General features: G+C 32.6%; 1 protein-coding gene across 1 annotated transcript in view; it reads left to right on the plus strand.

The window, feature by feature from the left end:
- The first annotated feature begins 3,542 nt into the window (after positions 1-3,542).
- Positions 3,543-14,723, plus strand: part of LOC134689676 (uncharacterized) — a 70,105-nt gene continuing 58,924 nt past the window's right edge. Inside the window, exon 1 of the mRNA XM_063549642.1 lies at positions 3,543-4,323. Within this exon, the coding sequence (XP_063405712.1) occupies positions 3,543-4,323 (781 nt within the window). The remainder of the gene's footprint in view (positions 4,324-14,723) is intronic.

Consider the following 14,723-nt stretch of genomic DNA (forward strand, 5'->3'; position numbering starts at 1 on the left):
CCTCAAACCACGAACATTGGTACCCTCGAAAATATATGAATCCAGTAATCGATCTTTTAATCGCAGATGCATGGCTTTAAATTAGTTTTTTGAACTACCTGCCAGTAACTTCGAGTGCTCTCAAATTTGTACTTAATGTCCTTTCTTGTAGGGATATATAAATACCCTGCACGTCTAGTCTTTGTTATTTTTAGTTGTTTCACTTGTATATATCTGATGACTAACGCCCTTTTCAAATGATTTGTATGGTACATAATTTTTACTATTATACCATTGTCTAAGGTTATAGGAAGATTGCGCGCCCACGAGCATGCTTAACATCGACACAATTTTGAAAGGAGATTGTTCAAGGAGATGGGTTCATTCAGTATAAATTCGTAGAAATTATGACCATTATACGCCACCTGCGTATCTCAATTGATACGTAACGCTCGAACATATTCACAATTTAAGAGGTGTTTGTTTTCTAACACAAAAATCTACTAAAGGAGTTATAAGAAGGAACGGCTGAACTCGACCTTTCTACTATTACCTAGTACTCAAATGTGATGACCAATAAGTTACGTCTATGTTTGAACACATTAACGACACGTTTTTGATGTCTTAGATCTTAAAGTACCAGTTTATACGTAATCTTACGCATTGTGTTTAATCTGTTTAAATTGTTTAAATTGACTTGATGGTTCGAAGGTAGATTCGCTTGACTTGTTATGCATGCATGTTAATAGACTCCTACCTCTTAACGCCCCAGTTTCTCACTGTTTGTAGATGATGATTTTTTCTCAGCTTTTAGTTCATTACACTTATTCAATACATGCCTGTCTCAGTAAACATAGTAGAATCTAAAGTAAGTACTATTCACGTCATAGTTTTACTTTTTCAGAAGATGAAAATCAATTGAAAGATGAAGATAAGCATAGATATATCGAGCTAATGCAGAGTGAACAAAAAGAAAATCGTTATTTTGTTAGAATAATGATTGTGGGAAGGGGAAGGGTTGGGAAGACATGCCTATTGAAAAGATTATTAAAAGAACGCATTAAAAATGATGAGCAAAGCACAGATGGTGTTGACATTGTTGTTCAACGATGCAAAATCAACATAAATGATGGTACCTGGACAATTGGCAAAGGTGGGTCAGTAATTGCAGATACCAAAAAAGAAAAACAAAACATAAAGGCAAACGATACCAAATGGACATTCAAACTCATAAATTAAAAAGAAGTGCAACTGTCCAAAGATTATTACTCACACACATGTTTGATACCGTTATATTCTTTCTTTGTCTGTCCCAAGTTAAAATATTGTAGTTCAGTGGTTGTTAGCTGGTCCTACACCACATGTGACACCCGACGTTTTGCTCATGTAAGAACAAACCCGGTGATATTTTTATAATTTAGTGTGAGTACATTACCTTTTTTATGTTCATACATGTACTAAATCACTCAAAAATAAGTACTCGTACCGTTATACAGAAGATATTTTCTAACTACCTAATTTAAGTTTTTACTGATTATATTAGGCTTTCCTATCTCATTATAATTGCAATAAATGATACAGCAATTACATTTAAATGTTATCCATATGGATTGGATCATGATGCACAATGCATTTCAGGAAGGCGTTAATGTTTGTTCACACATCGTTGTCAATATAATGGAATTTTATACGACCGTCATACGTTAAAGGATTAACTAGCTATAAAACCAGGTTTAATCCATCTTTTCTACATAAGAACATGCCTGTACCAAGTCAGAAATATGTTATCCATTCGTTTGATGTGTTTAAGCTTTTGATTTTTTTCATTTGATGAGATACTTTTCATTTTGAATTTCCTCTGAGTTCATTTATTTTCTTTAACTTTTTATGGACTTGTAATCAATTCCTTTGTCAAAATCAAAAACTGGAATATGTATGACGTATTTTTTCGAAGCTAGGGCATTTTCATATTATAGGGTTCAACTTTCGGGGTAAAAAAAGCGTGATTAATATGTTTGTAACCAGACTAGGGGTAATTAAAATAGTAATCGTTAATCAGCTGTAATTGTTTCAATATTTCAAATAATCATGGTTATCATTAATCAGCCAGTAATCTGATTACATGTAGTTCAATTTAATATTGTACATATATTCACAATTTAAAGATGTACGTACTATATATTTGTTAATGACTGTTATATTCAAATAATACTTTTCTTTAACCCCTGAATTATAATTTTTTGTTAATATTGTGACTTTGGTAAACTTTGAATTGACAGGTAGGAGACCAATTAAGGTTTGTTTTTATAACAATTACCAGTTGTGTATACCTGTATGGCAATATATAAGATAAAAGATAAATCAGATATGTGAAAATTTATCTAATTAACCCAAACTAAATTTAAAGTTGTACAAACATATTATTAAAATTTAATAAAATTTGGTATGTATTTGTACAAGTTAAAGGCAATGATTTTAAGTACTTATATTTTGTTTAACATTTGTTTAGTATATAGTATAGTATTACAATTTTACATAGTTTTTAACTGGTAACTTTATTTCGTCAATATTATAACTTGAAATACATATAACGTCTGGGTGAGGCCAGAAAAAACAAACACCAAACTCTTCATAAACTTTAATAAATTAAAGTCAAAATAATTCAGAAATCAATAAGGATGAAGTGTAATGGATCATACATAACCAGTGACTCAATGTTCAGGAATAGATGAAGTTATTATTTTATAACATATATTAGATAAAATCCTTTCTCAAATTAAAGATTTATTCACTCAAATCATTCAAAATGGTTTTGTTTTAGTTCAAATTCATTGAAATTAGATGTAATCATGATTATTTTGCCAATGTTATCACTAATTTAATCAGATACTTTTAGAAATTATGTAATCATTAATTTAATTTAATCGTAGAAATGACTAAGAAATTGTAATTTAATCAAATTACATTGAAAGTAATCGGACCCATCTCTGTTTGTAACTTTTCATACCGAAACACACTTTGGGATGCACTTTCGATGCCCTGTAAAGATTCTATTTTTGACACACTTTAAGTTCTTTGAGAATTTACATCTTGATTCTATGGTCCTCTGCTCTTCGAATCAGTCCAAATGACTAAGCACAGACACTTGTTAAAAAAGGAAAACAGTATTGCAGTTCTGATATTTTTCATTTAAATGTTATTTTAGAAAACCCTTAGGTGAGGCGCAATTTACATTTCCAATTTTCTATTGAAAAATCGTTCTATAGATATTTAAGAAATATTGTAAACGAAATCAGTTCTAAGCTAATGGTTATATCTTGGTCAATACCAGATATTGGATTTTTACGTAGGATGGTGAATCCCTACAAAATTAATATATTTTTGGTATCAATTGGCCATTCTGCATGGGAAAAAAAAAATGTTGGAAAATTCGATCAATATGTTGTCATGTTTTTAAAAAGTGTAGAAATATAGAAATTTAAAGTTTTGACTGTTGTACTGAAAGAGAAACAAAAACTTAATAAACAGAAAATAAATGAAAGTCAATTTCTTTTCTTGCAGATATGTCTACTGGTATGGCAGAGCGATTTCAACGAGCGATGGTTAAAAATACAAACATGGAAAATATACCCACAATTCAGAATGCAAGCATTGAAAATAAAAGTTCCATACAGGATTTATCGACAGAAGTTTCTGCTAGTGATAATAAACAATCAGAGGCATCGAACACTATTAAAACTAACAACAAGTCCACGAGTTCAGCTGAGAATCGCAATGACTTAAGTGCTTTGAATACAATCTCTCCTTCTGAATTCGTATGCAGTTTAGAAACTGCAAATACAGTAGTAGCTTCCAGCAAAGAAAATGTCAACAAAGAATTAGTATCCATTACCGAAACGGTCAACAAAGAATTAGTATCCAATGATGATACAGCCGACGAGCTAAAAACAGGTGGAACAGGTGAAAAAAATATGCGTACATCTGCAAACTACACCAAACATAATATTGCAAAATTAGACCAAAATGAGACCAAAGATGACTATCAAACCATCAATTACGCCATTTACAATTTTAATGAAAATGAAGATGAAAATAGGCCATTATCTTTGATAATGCCGAAGGATCTGATGTCTTCCGTGTTATCTAAGAAATCTAATTCAGATACTTATTCGAATCAGCATGCATTATGTAGTTTATGGGACTTTGCAGGACAAAAGGAATTCTATGCTACACACCAGGCATTTTTGACAAGTGGGGCAGTGTACCTGGTGGTCGCTGATATTGATGACGATATTTCAAAACAATACGTTACACAGCATTTTGCAGATTATCGTGAGGTTGGAGGTATGAATTTTTTCTACATTTTTACTATAGCTATAATAACAAAAATATCTAGTTTATTTGATTAAGCAGTTTATTTATTTATTTATTTATTTACAAGATTGATCGTTTATATAAATATACAGTGTTAATTTCCATTGTTTAAACCCAAGCGTACATTTTTGATAAATAAATTGAAAGAAAACTACGGTTTCTAATTTGTGCATTGGGATTAAAAATTCGATATGTATCATTACTTTTTTTTTTTGGCAACTCTGTCTTGTATTGTTCTGGTCGTACTATTTCAAATATTCAATTTCATGACTGTATCATGTGTTTCCATAAGTTTACCATAGTACTATTATATGGTTGGGTTAAACATTAATGGTTAACCCTAGTTTTTGGGGAAAGACGGCTTGAAGCCGTCAATCCCCTATGGGGTTGGCCAGAGTGACATTCCCTCACATCATTCATTTTGTTTTTATAGTGTGGAAAACCCCCCAACAAATCTTACTGAGATTGATGAGATGGGAGACACAAATGAATAGATTCACTTTGAACACTTTTTTTTACACAATTCCCTTCTGTTTCTTTTGAAATTATCGTATATTGAGCTCTCCTTTACACTATTCACGTTTCATTTACAATCCGGAAAAATCAGTATGACGAGACTTTCTAAATATATCCAACCTACATTATATTTTATAGTGACGTCATTGTTGGAATGCCACACTACGCAGAAGCAGGGATATCCTTCACTGGTTATTTAAATCATTCTCAAAGATTGAGCACTAATTAAGAAATGGTATTTGTTAAATTTAAACATAATAATGTTTGCTGTAGATGATTCAAACATCAACATGCAATACTTTAATTTGTAGGTCAACAACTTTCAAAGTTAATAAAGTCCGAGGGGCTACATGAGATTGGGGAGAGAAACGATTTTGTTCATTTTTTTCTGTAAAACTCTGTTTTGAGAATCTTCCTCCAATTCAAGATCACCTCAATTTATGAGTTATTATCCACAAGAATGAACACTATGATAAGTAGTCTTCCATTAAAAACTAAATTTTGTGTACCAACATAATCATTGTAATGGTAACAAAAAAGAATAAATTACAAATGTTGCATTTTGTAGTTTAAACCTATTTATTCATGAAATTTTACAAATATTTCAAAATGTAGGATTTGGAGTCAAGCTTCACACAGTTTACATCAATCATATTGTTTTTTTATTAGTACCTGTATCCCTGTGATGAGAGTTGTAACTGGGAATTTTATCAATGGAAATTTAAAACTTAATAGATTTTTCAGTCCTAACTTTCTTAAGAAAAAAAATAAAAACTTAAGAGTACTGTCACAATAAATGGAAAATGGCCCTAGCCTGCAGTTCAGTCGTACACTATTAAGATTTCAAAAAATATTGTAGTTGTTGTTGAATGACATAATTCAACTAGTTGAATTTTAGATAATCAACTTTAATGGAATGTTTAGATTTAGAAGATGCAGATATCTTCCATTGGTCTAAATTGAATCCTAAACTAATGAAATGAAATTATATTAAACAACAATTGTTTTCAATATTGTCAACCTTTCTACATGTTCTAGCTGGGTTTTTTTTCATTCTTTATATGAAGACTATCAAAAGATACCCCCCCCCCAAAAAAAAAAAATGAAATAGAAACAAGGGCCGTCTTTCCCCTCAGAGCTATATATCTCTTTGATAAGTGTTTTAAGTCTAATCTTACCGTTTTAATTTATTGACATAACTACACGACTCGATTCTCAATTAACAATGGTAAGATAATCGTTGCAAAGAATCTTGCTCAAACTTTAGTGAAAGACGGGTTTAACTTTGCATTTTTGCGAGAGTTTATATTCTTTGTTGAAGGCAATTGTAGTGAACTGCAATTCAAGTACCATTCGATTGAGTTTAGTTATATGTCTTGTGTTTCGGTCTCTGCCCTAGGTTTTCTATATTTTGCATGTGTAGTGATCATGACATAATACATTGTTACGTGTATCATGATGAGCTTTCATGCAGGACTGCTGTGTGTATTTTTTACATGGAACTCTTGATCAGACTTTGACTTTTTGACTCCTGACCTACATGTGTCATCATGTTGCAGTATGTCTCTCGGTATATTACCTTGACCTCAAAATATAATTTTCAATTGACCTTGCTTCTGAATATGTGGCATGTAGATGTATTGTCATAAGATGATGAGTCTATTGACACGAGAAACTTCATGTGAGCTTTACCTTTACCCTCAATGTAAAACTTGTATATATTTTGTTTGAATTAAATGGAGAATTAACTGTATGATTGGCACTCGTACCACATCTTCTTATATATATATATTAGATATATCGATATATTGTTAGTTTTGTGTACCACGATGACCCTTTTCTCAAAATCCGCTTTGTGTGGTTTTTTTACAAGGATCTCTTGACCAGACTATGACTTTTTGACTCTTGACCTTTGCATATTGGGTGTGTCTCTTGGTATGATTACCTTGACGTCAAGTCAGGAGTCTCGTGTTTTTGTTAGTCTTGCATTTTTATTAATTGTAAGTTTATTTTTATGATTTGGAGTTTGAACTGGTACACATTTTGTTAAGGGCAATCTGAAGCCCTCCTCTGGGCGAGGGATTTTCTCGCTTTGTTGAAGACCCATTAGTGGCCTTTGACTGCTTTCTGCTCTTTTGAAATGGTTACTGTGAGTGTCTCTTTTACACATTCCACATTTTCATTCTCAATTTTCAAGAATGTTTGGTTCAGATGAATCTTAATCCTTTAATTTCCGTGAAAATCAAGTAAGAAAATTTACTGCTTCAGTAGCATCATGTGCTGCCAGTTGTGATGGACATGTAGGTATGGATAGTCTGCTTTTACATCTTAAAAATTCACACAGAAGGTATACGCATATCAATAAACTGAACTCAATGCTAAGAACCTTTTAAGTACACTTAGACAGATAGCTCAATCTAGTGAAACACTTTGTTAAGTTGGTCACATTTAACTTGAAATATCACTGTCTGTTACCAAACTGTACCGAGATCCTGAAAAAACATGTGCTAGTTAAGTCTACTAAAAGAAGAATTCAATGGAAGTAAATAAGCTGATTACTGAAATAAAATGTAGAATATGTCTATTAACCACAGATGCCCCTGTTTGTGAAAAAATTAGTAAATGTCCACATATGGATGCAGGATTCGCGTAATTTTGACCGTTTTGTGACCATAAGCAAGTTTCAAAACATTTGGTTGAGGCAAATTAAAGTTAAAGAACGGAACAACATATTTAGCAGTTTTCCTATCTCCAGCCTTCAAGGCTCCGGGTTAACATTTGTGTCATTGGTATTCGTACCACAACTTTTTACATCTAAAAACTCACGAACAGTGACGCCATCGGGACCCAATATCGAACTTAATAGATCTGTGTTATGGGGTAATGCGAATCGCGTATAAGGTTCCTAACATTTGATTGAGTCAGACTTATTTAAGAGAAAGGAAACGAAAGAGTCAACACTTCTTATGTTTTAAAGGGACATTATAACTCTTGAACGGTAAAAGTGACACATAAAAAAATCAAATTTGATTTTGTGTTGAAGTGGGAATCCCGCTTACATGTTCGACACCGCCTTATTCGGTATATTTGTGCCTGTGGTAAGTCAGGTGCCTGTAATTCAATGGTTGACGTTTTTTATGTGTTACATACTTGTTTTTCGTTCAATTTTTGTACATAAATTTGTTCGTTTATTTTCTCGTTTGAATATTGTTTTACAATGTCATTTCTGAGCCTTTTATTGCTGACTATATGCAGTATTGACTTTGCTCATTGTTCAAAGCTGTATATGACCTATAGTTGCTAGTGTTTGTGTCACCTGGTCTCTTGTGGAGAGTTCTCATTGGCACTCATGCCCCATTAGGTGGAGGGTTGGGATCTCGCTAACATTTTTAAACCCGCTTTATTTCATATGTACGTGCCTATCTTGTTTTTTGTTTATTTTTTGTACATACATTAGACCGTTTGTTTTCTCGTTTGAATTGTTTTACATTGTCATGTCCGTGTCTTTAATAGCTGACTTTGCGGTATGAACCTTGCTCATTGTTGAAGACCGTGTGGTGATCTGGGCTACATTGTATAGATGTTAGTTTCTGTGTCATTTAGTCTCTTGTGGAGAGTTCTCATTTGCACTTATGCACAAGCTTTTTTTTATGTATTGCGAATAAGTTTTGTAGAATATGTTTGAGGCAAACTAAAGTTAGGAGAGCGAAACCCGTTTTTATGGGACGTTTGGGACGGACGGACTAGGGTAACACTTTATGCCCCTAAATTATGGCGCCAACACAGAAGTTCTGACTATTGTGCTGGTAATACACATCCCACTAGCACTGTAATTAACACATGTAAACATAATTTTATTATAAAAATATTCAATATTAATTTTGAATTCTTTATTTTTGACCGAATGATTATATGCATGTCTTTCACAATTACTGAATGAGTATCAAATTTGACAAATTTATTGTTCGTTATTATATTTTATTACTTATTATTTTCCAACTAATTAAAAAGCTTACAAACTTATTGATCATCAGTTTCCTTTATATCTCTTTTAACATTCTGTTTTGAACAAAAAGATTTGTTACATATACTTCACATGTATTTCTTTCAAATCTGACATTACTACAAAGCCATTAAATAACATTCAGTCGAACTTGAAAATAAATGTGCAGTCAAATATATATGCAAGTCGTCAACTGGTCAAGTGGCTAGATGCACATATCGTTAGCCATATAAACGACATGTCCTAATGTATGGTTTAAAACTTCTAAACATATATTTACGTAAATAAGGGATGAGTAAAGGAAAAAATGAAAACAGAACGACTGAATTAAATAAAAGGATGTTTGATGTACTGTATACTTCGGTTTATTTTAAAAATCTATACGATGCTTTATTTTTATCTAGTTTCCTTATCAAAATAATTAAAATGAAAAGATAAATACCTTACAGCTTCCATTACCGTCGATGCTAAAATGTTTAATGTTATAAAACAGTTTTAGCGTCTTTGACCTACTTTACCTTTTTATTCGGAGACTTGCGGTTATCTTCTGTTATGTTCAACGAGAACATCAGAATGATCTAGAATAGAACCCAGATGGAACCAAGAAGTTGGGTTGCCTTAACCAAACAACCCGGATGTTGAACCAGTTACTATGATTTCGAACCATAGAACCAAGGTTCAGAACGCGAAAACCCAGATGGAGCCAAGGTTTAGAACCAGAGTGCCCGGATATAACCTAATTGCATTCGGAATTCTCAGGACTTTTTATACCTTCAACGTTTTTTCCAAATAATTTATTTATTTAGTATATTTATATTATTTATGTTTACATTGCTTATATGGTCATCACATGACTTTAGAGGTCAACTCGATAATTAATTAGATGGCGTCTGGACTAAAATACAAACGAAACGAAGCTACATTTTTTCATGCTCGTGCCCTGCTTATGATTTATTTTAGACTTTAAATAGTTTGGATAAATGTTTTACATTGTTATGAAACAAATATGAGAATTTGATTAAAATCGGTGAACATGAATTTGACAACTAGTGCCCCTTTAAGGCTCAGAGTTGACATTTGTATCATTGGTACTCGTTCCACATCTTCTTACATCTAATAACAGTGACGCCACCCAATATCGAACTTAATAGAACTGTGTTAGGGGTTAATAAACTTTGCGTATAAGGTAAATAACATTTGATTGAGTCAAGCTTATTTAAGAGAACGGAAACGAAAAATTCAGCATTTTATGTTTTTAAAGGGACATGATAACTCTTGAACGGTAAAAGTGACGCTAGCAAATTTGAAATTTGATTTTGTGTTGTGTGGTTATAAGCATTGTCCCAGGTTAGGGGGATGGTGGGGATCCCGCTTACATGTTCAACCCCGCCTTATTCGGTATGTATGTGACTGTCGCAGGTGAGGAGCCTTTGCTCATTGTTAAAAGCCATATGATGACCTTTAGAGGTTAATTTCTGTGTCATCTGGTCTCTTGTGGAGAGTTCTTATTGACACTCATGCCACATAAGGGGAGTGGGGGATCCCGCTTACATGTTTAATCCCACCTTATTCCGTATGTATATGTGTCTGTCCCAAATCAGGAGCCTGTAATTCAGTGATTGTCGTTTGTTTATGTGTTACACATTTGTTGTTCGTGCTTCTTTTGTACATATATTTGCCCGTTAGTTTTCTCGTGTGAATTGTTTTACATTGTCATTTCGATGACTTTTATAACTGACTATGTGGTATAGACTTTGCTCATTGCTGAAGGCCGTATGGTGACCTATAGTTGTTAATTTCTGTGCCATTTGGTCTCTTGTGGAAAGTTCTCATTGACACTCAAGCCACATCTTCTTTTTTATATTGTGTATACATTTTGTAGTATTTGGTTGAGGCAAACTAAAGTTGGGAGAACGGAACCCATTTTTTCCCCTCTACTATGACGCCAACACAGAACTTCTGACTATTGTGCTGGTGATACTCATCGCACTAGCACTGTCATTAACAGACACAATTTTATTATAAAAATATTTAATCTTAATTTTGGTTTCTTTATTTTGGGCCGAATAAATAAAGGCAACAGTAGTATACCGCTGTTCAAAATGCATAAATCGATAGAGAAAAAAACAAATACGGGTTACAAACTAACACTGAGGGAAACGTATCAAAAATAAGAGAACTACAACACAACAGAGACACAACACCGATACGTAACATACAGAGAAACGAACTATAATGTAACAATGGCCATTGTCCTGACTTGGTACAGGGCATTTTATGAAAAAATGGTGGGTTAAACCTGGTGTTGTGGCATGCCAAGCCTCCCGCTTTAATGGCAGTGTTAATTATAACATTAAAATTACAACATCACACGTCAGGGTTACAATAAATAAACAGATAAATGGGAGAAAATATAGGACAGAGAAACAAACGAATAATAGCCATCCAAAGGTAACAGGTTTTAAACACAAGACGCGCGCTACGTCCACACAAAACTATGCTCACGATGTAAAAAATTTGAAAACCATAACAACTACCAAGTTGAAGATCGCCGAGGACCAACAGTTCCAAAAAGTTGCGAGGCCAGGGTTATCCGCCTGGGACAGAACATCATTATTATCAAGAATAATACATAGTTTTGCATACAGAAAATTTTATAAAATGACTATATAATAGATATACATGATTAAACTGAAGTGTTGACTAGCTATAGAAGAAAAAAACGAATAAATAACAAAATCACAGCCCTGTTAGCCATAGTCAATGCAATGCCCAAAGTGACGTCACATATAAATTTCTAGAACGTGTTCCGAAAATTAAGAGAATTTGGATCAAATTCAAGATTAGATTTGTATGACTCATCTAACTTATATTAATAACAGTGAAAATTATAATACTAATTAATATTTAATTGAAGTAGTAATTAGATAATTTATTGTATTATCTAGCTTTGTGGTTGTTTCTTCTAATTAAACTGCAAACCAAATATATAGTGTAAATTTCGTTGATCCAAAATTAAATCTACCAAATGAACCGGATGGGAAGTTATCCCCCAATACAACACAATAATACAAAAGAAAATATACGATGTACAACTACAAACGTTAAAACATTTGAAAAAATCCGATGACAACAACAAACACAACATCAAAACCCAACAAATTAGTTTGGGATTGATAGGTACCGTGCCACGTCTTAAAGCAATACGAATTCACACTCAGAAAAACAGTCATATTCGGGAATAAGTCACGTTCGGTAATAAAAAGATCAGACGGCGTAATGACAAACCACAATCTAACACGTGGTAAAAATGTCCATAGTTAGTTCGGACAAAGATACATCGTATGGATCAACCAATTCGTGATGGTGTCCGTAAAATTTACATAGTGTCATTTTTAATCTGTCCTCCTCATAACTTTGTTGGAGCAGTTTCTGCGTTAGGAGCACACTCCTGTATATGAAGTCCGTATAGTGTGAACATGCACGAGAATAACGTATTAATTGAGATATGTAAACACCATACGAAGGGGCAGAGGGTATGTTACTGCTGAGAAATGGGAAATTGATAATTGGGAAGTTGAAATCGTCCCGTTTATCATAGATTCCATCTGTGTCAATATTGAGGAAAAGATCAAGGTATGAAGCAGTCCTTCTAGTATCAGTAGTATCCTTAATTTATAGTTCACTAGGATATATAAGATGCAAGTATTGGCTGAAATATGGGTTATTCAGTGATAGGACATCATCAATATATCGGAAAGTGAAATTAAAGAATTTCGCAAGGTGCTTTTTCTGTTTGTCTTTTAGAAGGGTTTGAATGAATTCTGCTTCATACGAGTACAAAAACAAATCGGATAGTAAGGGTGCACAATTAGTACCCATTGGAATACCGATTGTCTGTTGAAATATGAATCCGCAAAATTCAACAAATATATTGTCGATCAAAAAGTCCAGCATTTTGATAATATCATCTTCAGTATATTTTCTGGTAGATTCAGTGTGGTTCTTCACAAAATATGAATTATTGTAACCCAAAACAAGAAATTTGTATCTACGATTCCCATTTTTATAGAATAAAAACTCTGTTTAATGAGATGATGGAGTCGATCTTTCAACTGAGCATGGTAAATAGTAGTGTAACGGGTAGAAAAATCAAAGTCTTTACGTTGCTGCAAAATTGCAAAGATTGTGATGGAAGATTAAGCAGTAGATCTTTCATGTCTTTCGAATTTGAATAAACTCATCATAGAAACCAGGATAAAAAAAAATATATGTACGCCATACGCGCGTTTCGTCTACAAATGACTCATCAGTGACGCTCGAATCAAAAAATATTTAAAAGGCCAAATATAGTACAAAGTGGAAGAGCATTGAGGACCAACAATTCCTAAAATTTTTGCCAAATATAGCTTAAGTAATCTATTCCTGAGGTATAAAAGCCTTAATTTTTCCATTATTCAAAGTTTTATTAACAGTTAATTTATAATTATGAACATATCAATGATAACTCAAGTCAACACAGAAGTGCTGACTACTGGGCTGATGATACCCTCGGGGGAAAAAATCTCAACAGATGCATCGACTATATGCATTCCCTTCACAAGGAGTATCAAATTTGACAAATTTATTGTACATATACATTTTTGTAATATTTTATAGCTTATTTTTCAACTAATTAAAGCTTACAAACTTAAATCGATCATCACTTTTTAAATGCCTTTTCAAAAACATTTGTTTTGAACAAAACGATTTGTTACATATACTTCACATGTATTTCTATCAAATCTGACATTATTATAAAGCTAATCAAATAAAATGCAGTCAAATTTGAAAATAAATGTGCAATCAAATATATATATGCAAGTCATCAACTGGTCAAGTGGCTAGATGCACATATCGTTGGCCAATTGAACGACATGTCCTAATTGGGTGGTTTTAAAACTTCTAGAAATATTAACGGAAATAAGGAATGAGTAAAGGGAAATAAATAAAAACAGAACGACTGAATTAAATAAAAGGATGTTCGATATAATGTATATTTCTTTTTATTTTTAAAATCTAAACGATGCTTTATTTTTATCTAGATTCCTAATCAAAATTATTAGAATGAGAAATTAAATACCTTACAGCTTTTTTTACCGTCGATCCTGAAATATTTAATAATATAAAACAATTTTAGCGTCTTTGACCTACTTTATCTTTTTATTCGGATACTTGTGGTTATCTTCTCCAATTTAAACCGGGACATTAGAATAATCTAGAAAAGAACCCAAATGGAACCAAGAAGTCGGGTTGCCATAACAAAACAACCCGGATGTTGAACCAGTTACCATGGTTTCGAACCAAAGAACCCGGATAGAACCAAGGTTCAGAACCAAACAACCCAGATGGAACCAAGGTTTAGAGTGCCCGGATAGAACCTTATTGCATTCGGAATTCTCATGACTTTTTATACCTTCAACGTATTTTTCAAATCATTTATTTATTTAGTATATTTATATATAATTTATTTACAAGTTTTATCGTTTATATAAATATACAATGTCGATTTCCATAGCTTTTTGAATCTCATATTAAATAAAATTTAAACTTATGAACATTAAGTACACATTTGCTATTTCCTTAATCAAAGTAGTTCCGATCTTTGAGAAAGGACATACTTACAATTATCCTGATTTAGAGTAATTTCTCGCAACTTGATTGGCTGATATTGTTCTAATAAATTTCAGTACAATTTTTTATTACGTCAATTCACCAATTGGAATTATCTCCCTTATACCATTGATCTACTAAAAAAACAAATTTGAGTTGCTTTATGGTTCTTATATTTTTATTTTTTTCACAGTTTTAG

Source organism: Mytilus trossulus, chromosome 11, assembly GCF_036588685.1.
Source record: "Mytilus trossulus isolate FHL-02 chromosome 11, PNRI_Mtr1.1.1.hap1, whole genome shotgun sequence".
NCBI classification, from domain to species: Eukaryota; Metazoa; Mollusca; class Bivalvia; order Mytilida; family Mytilidae; genus Mytilus; species Mytilus trossulus.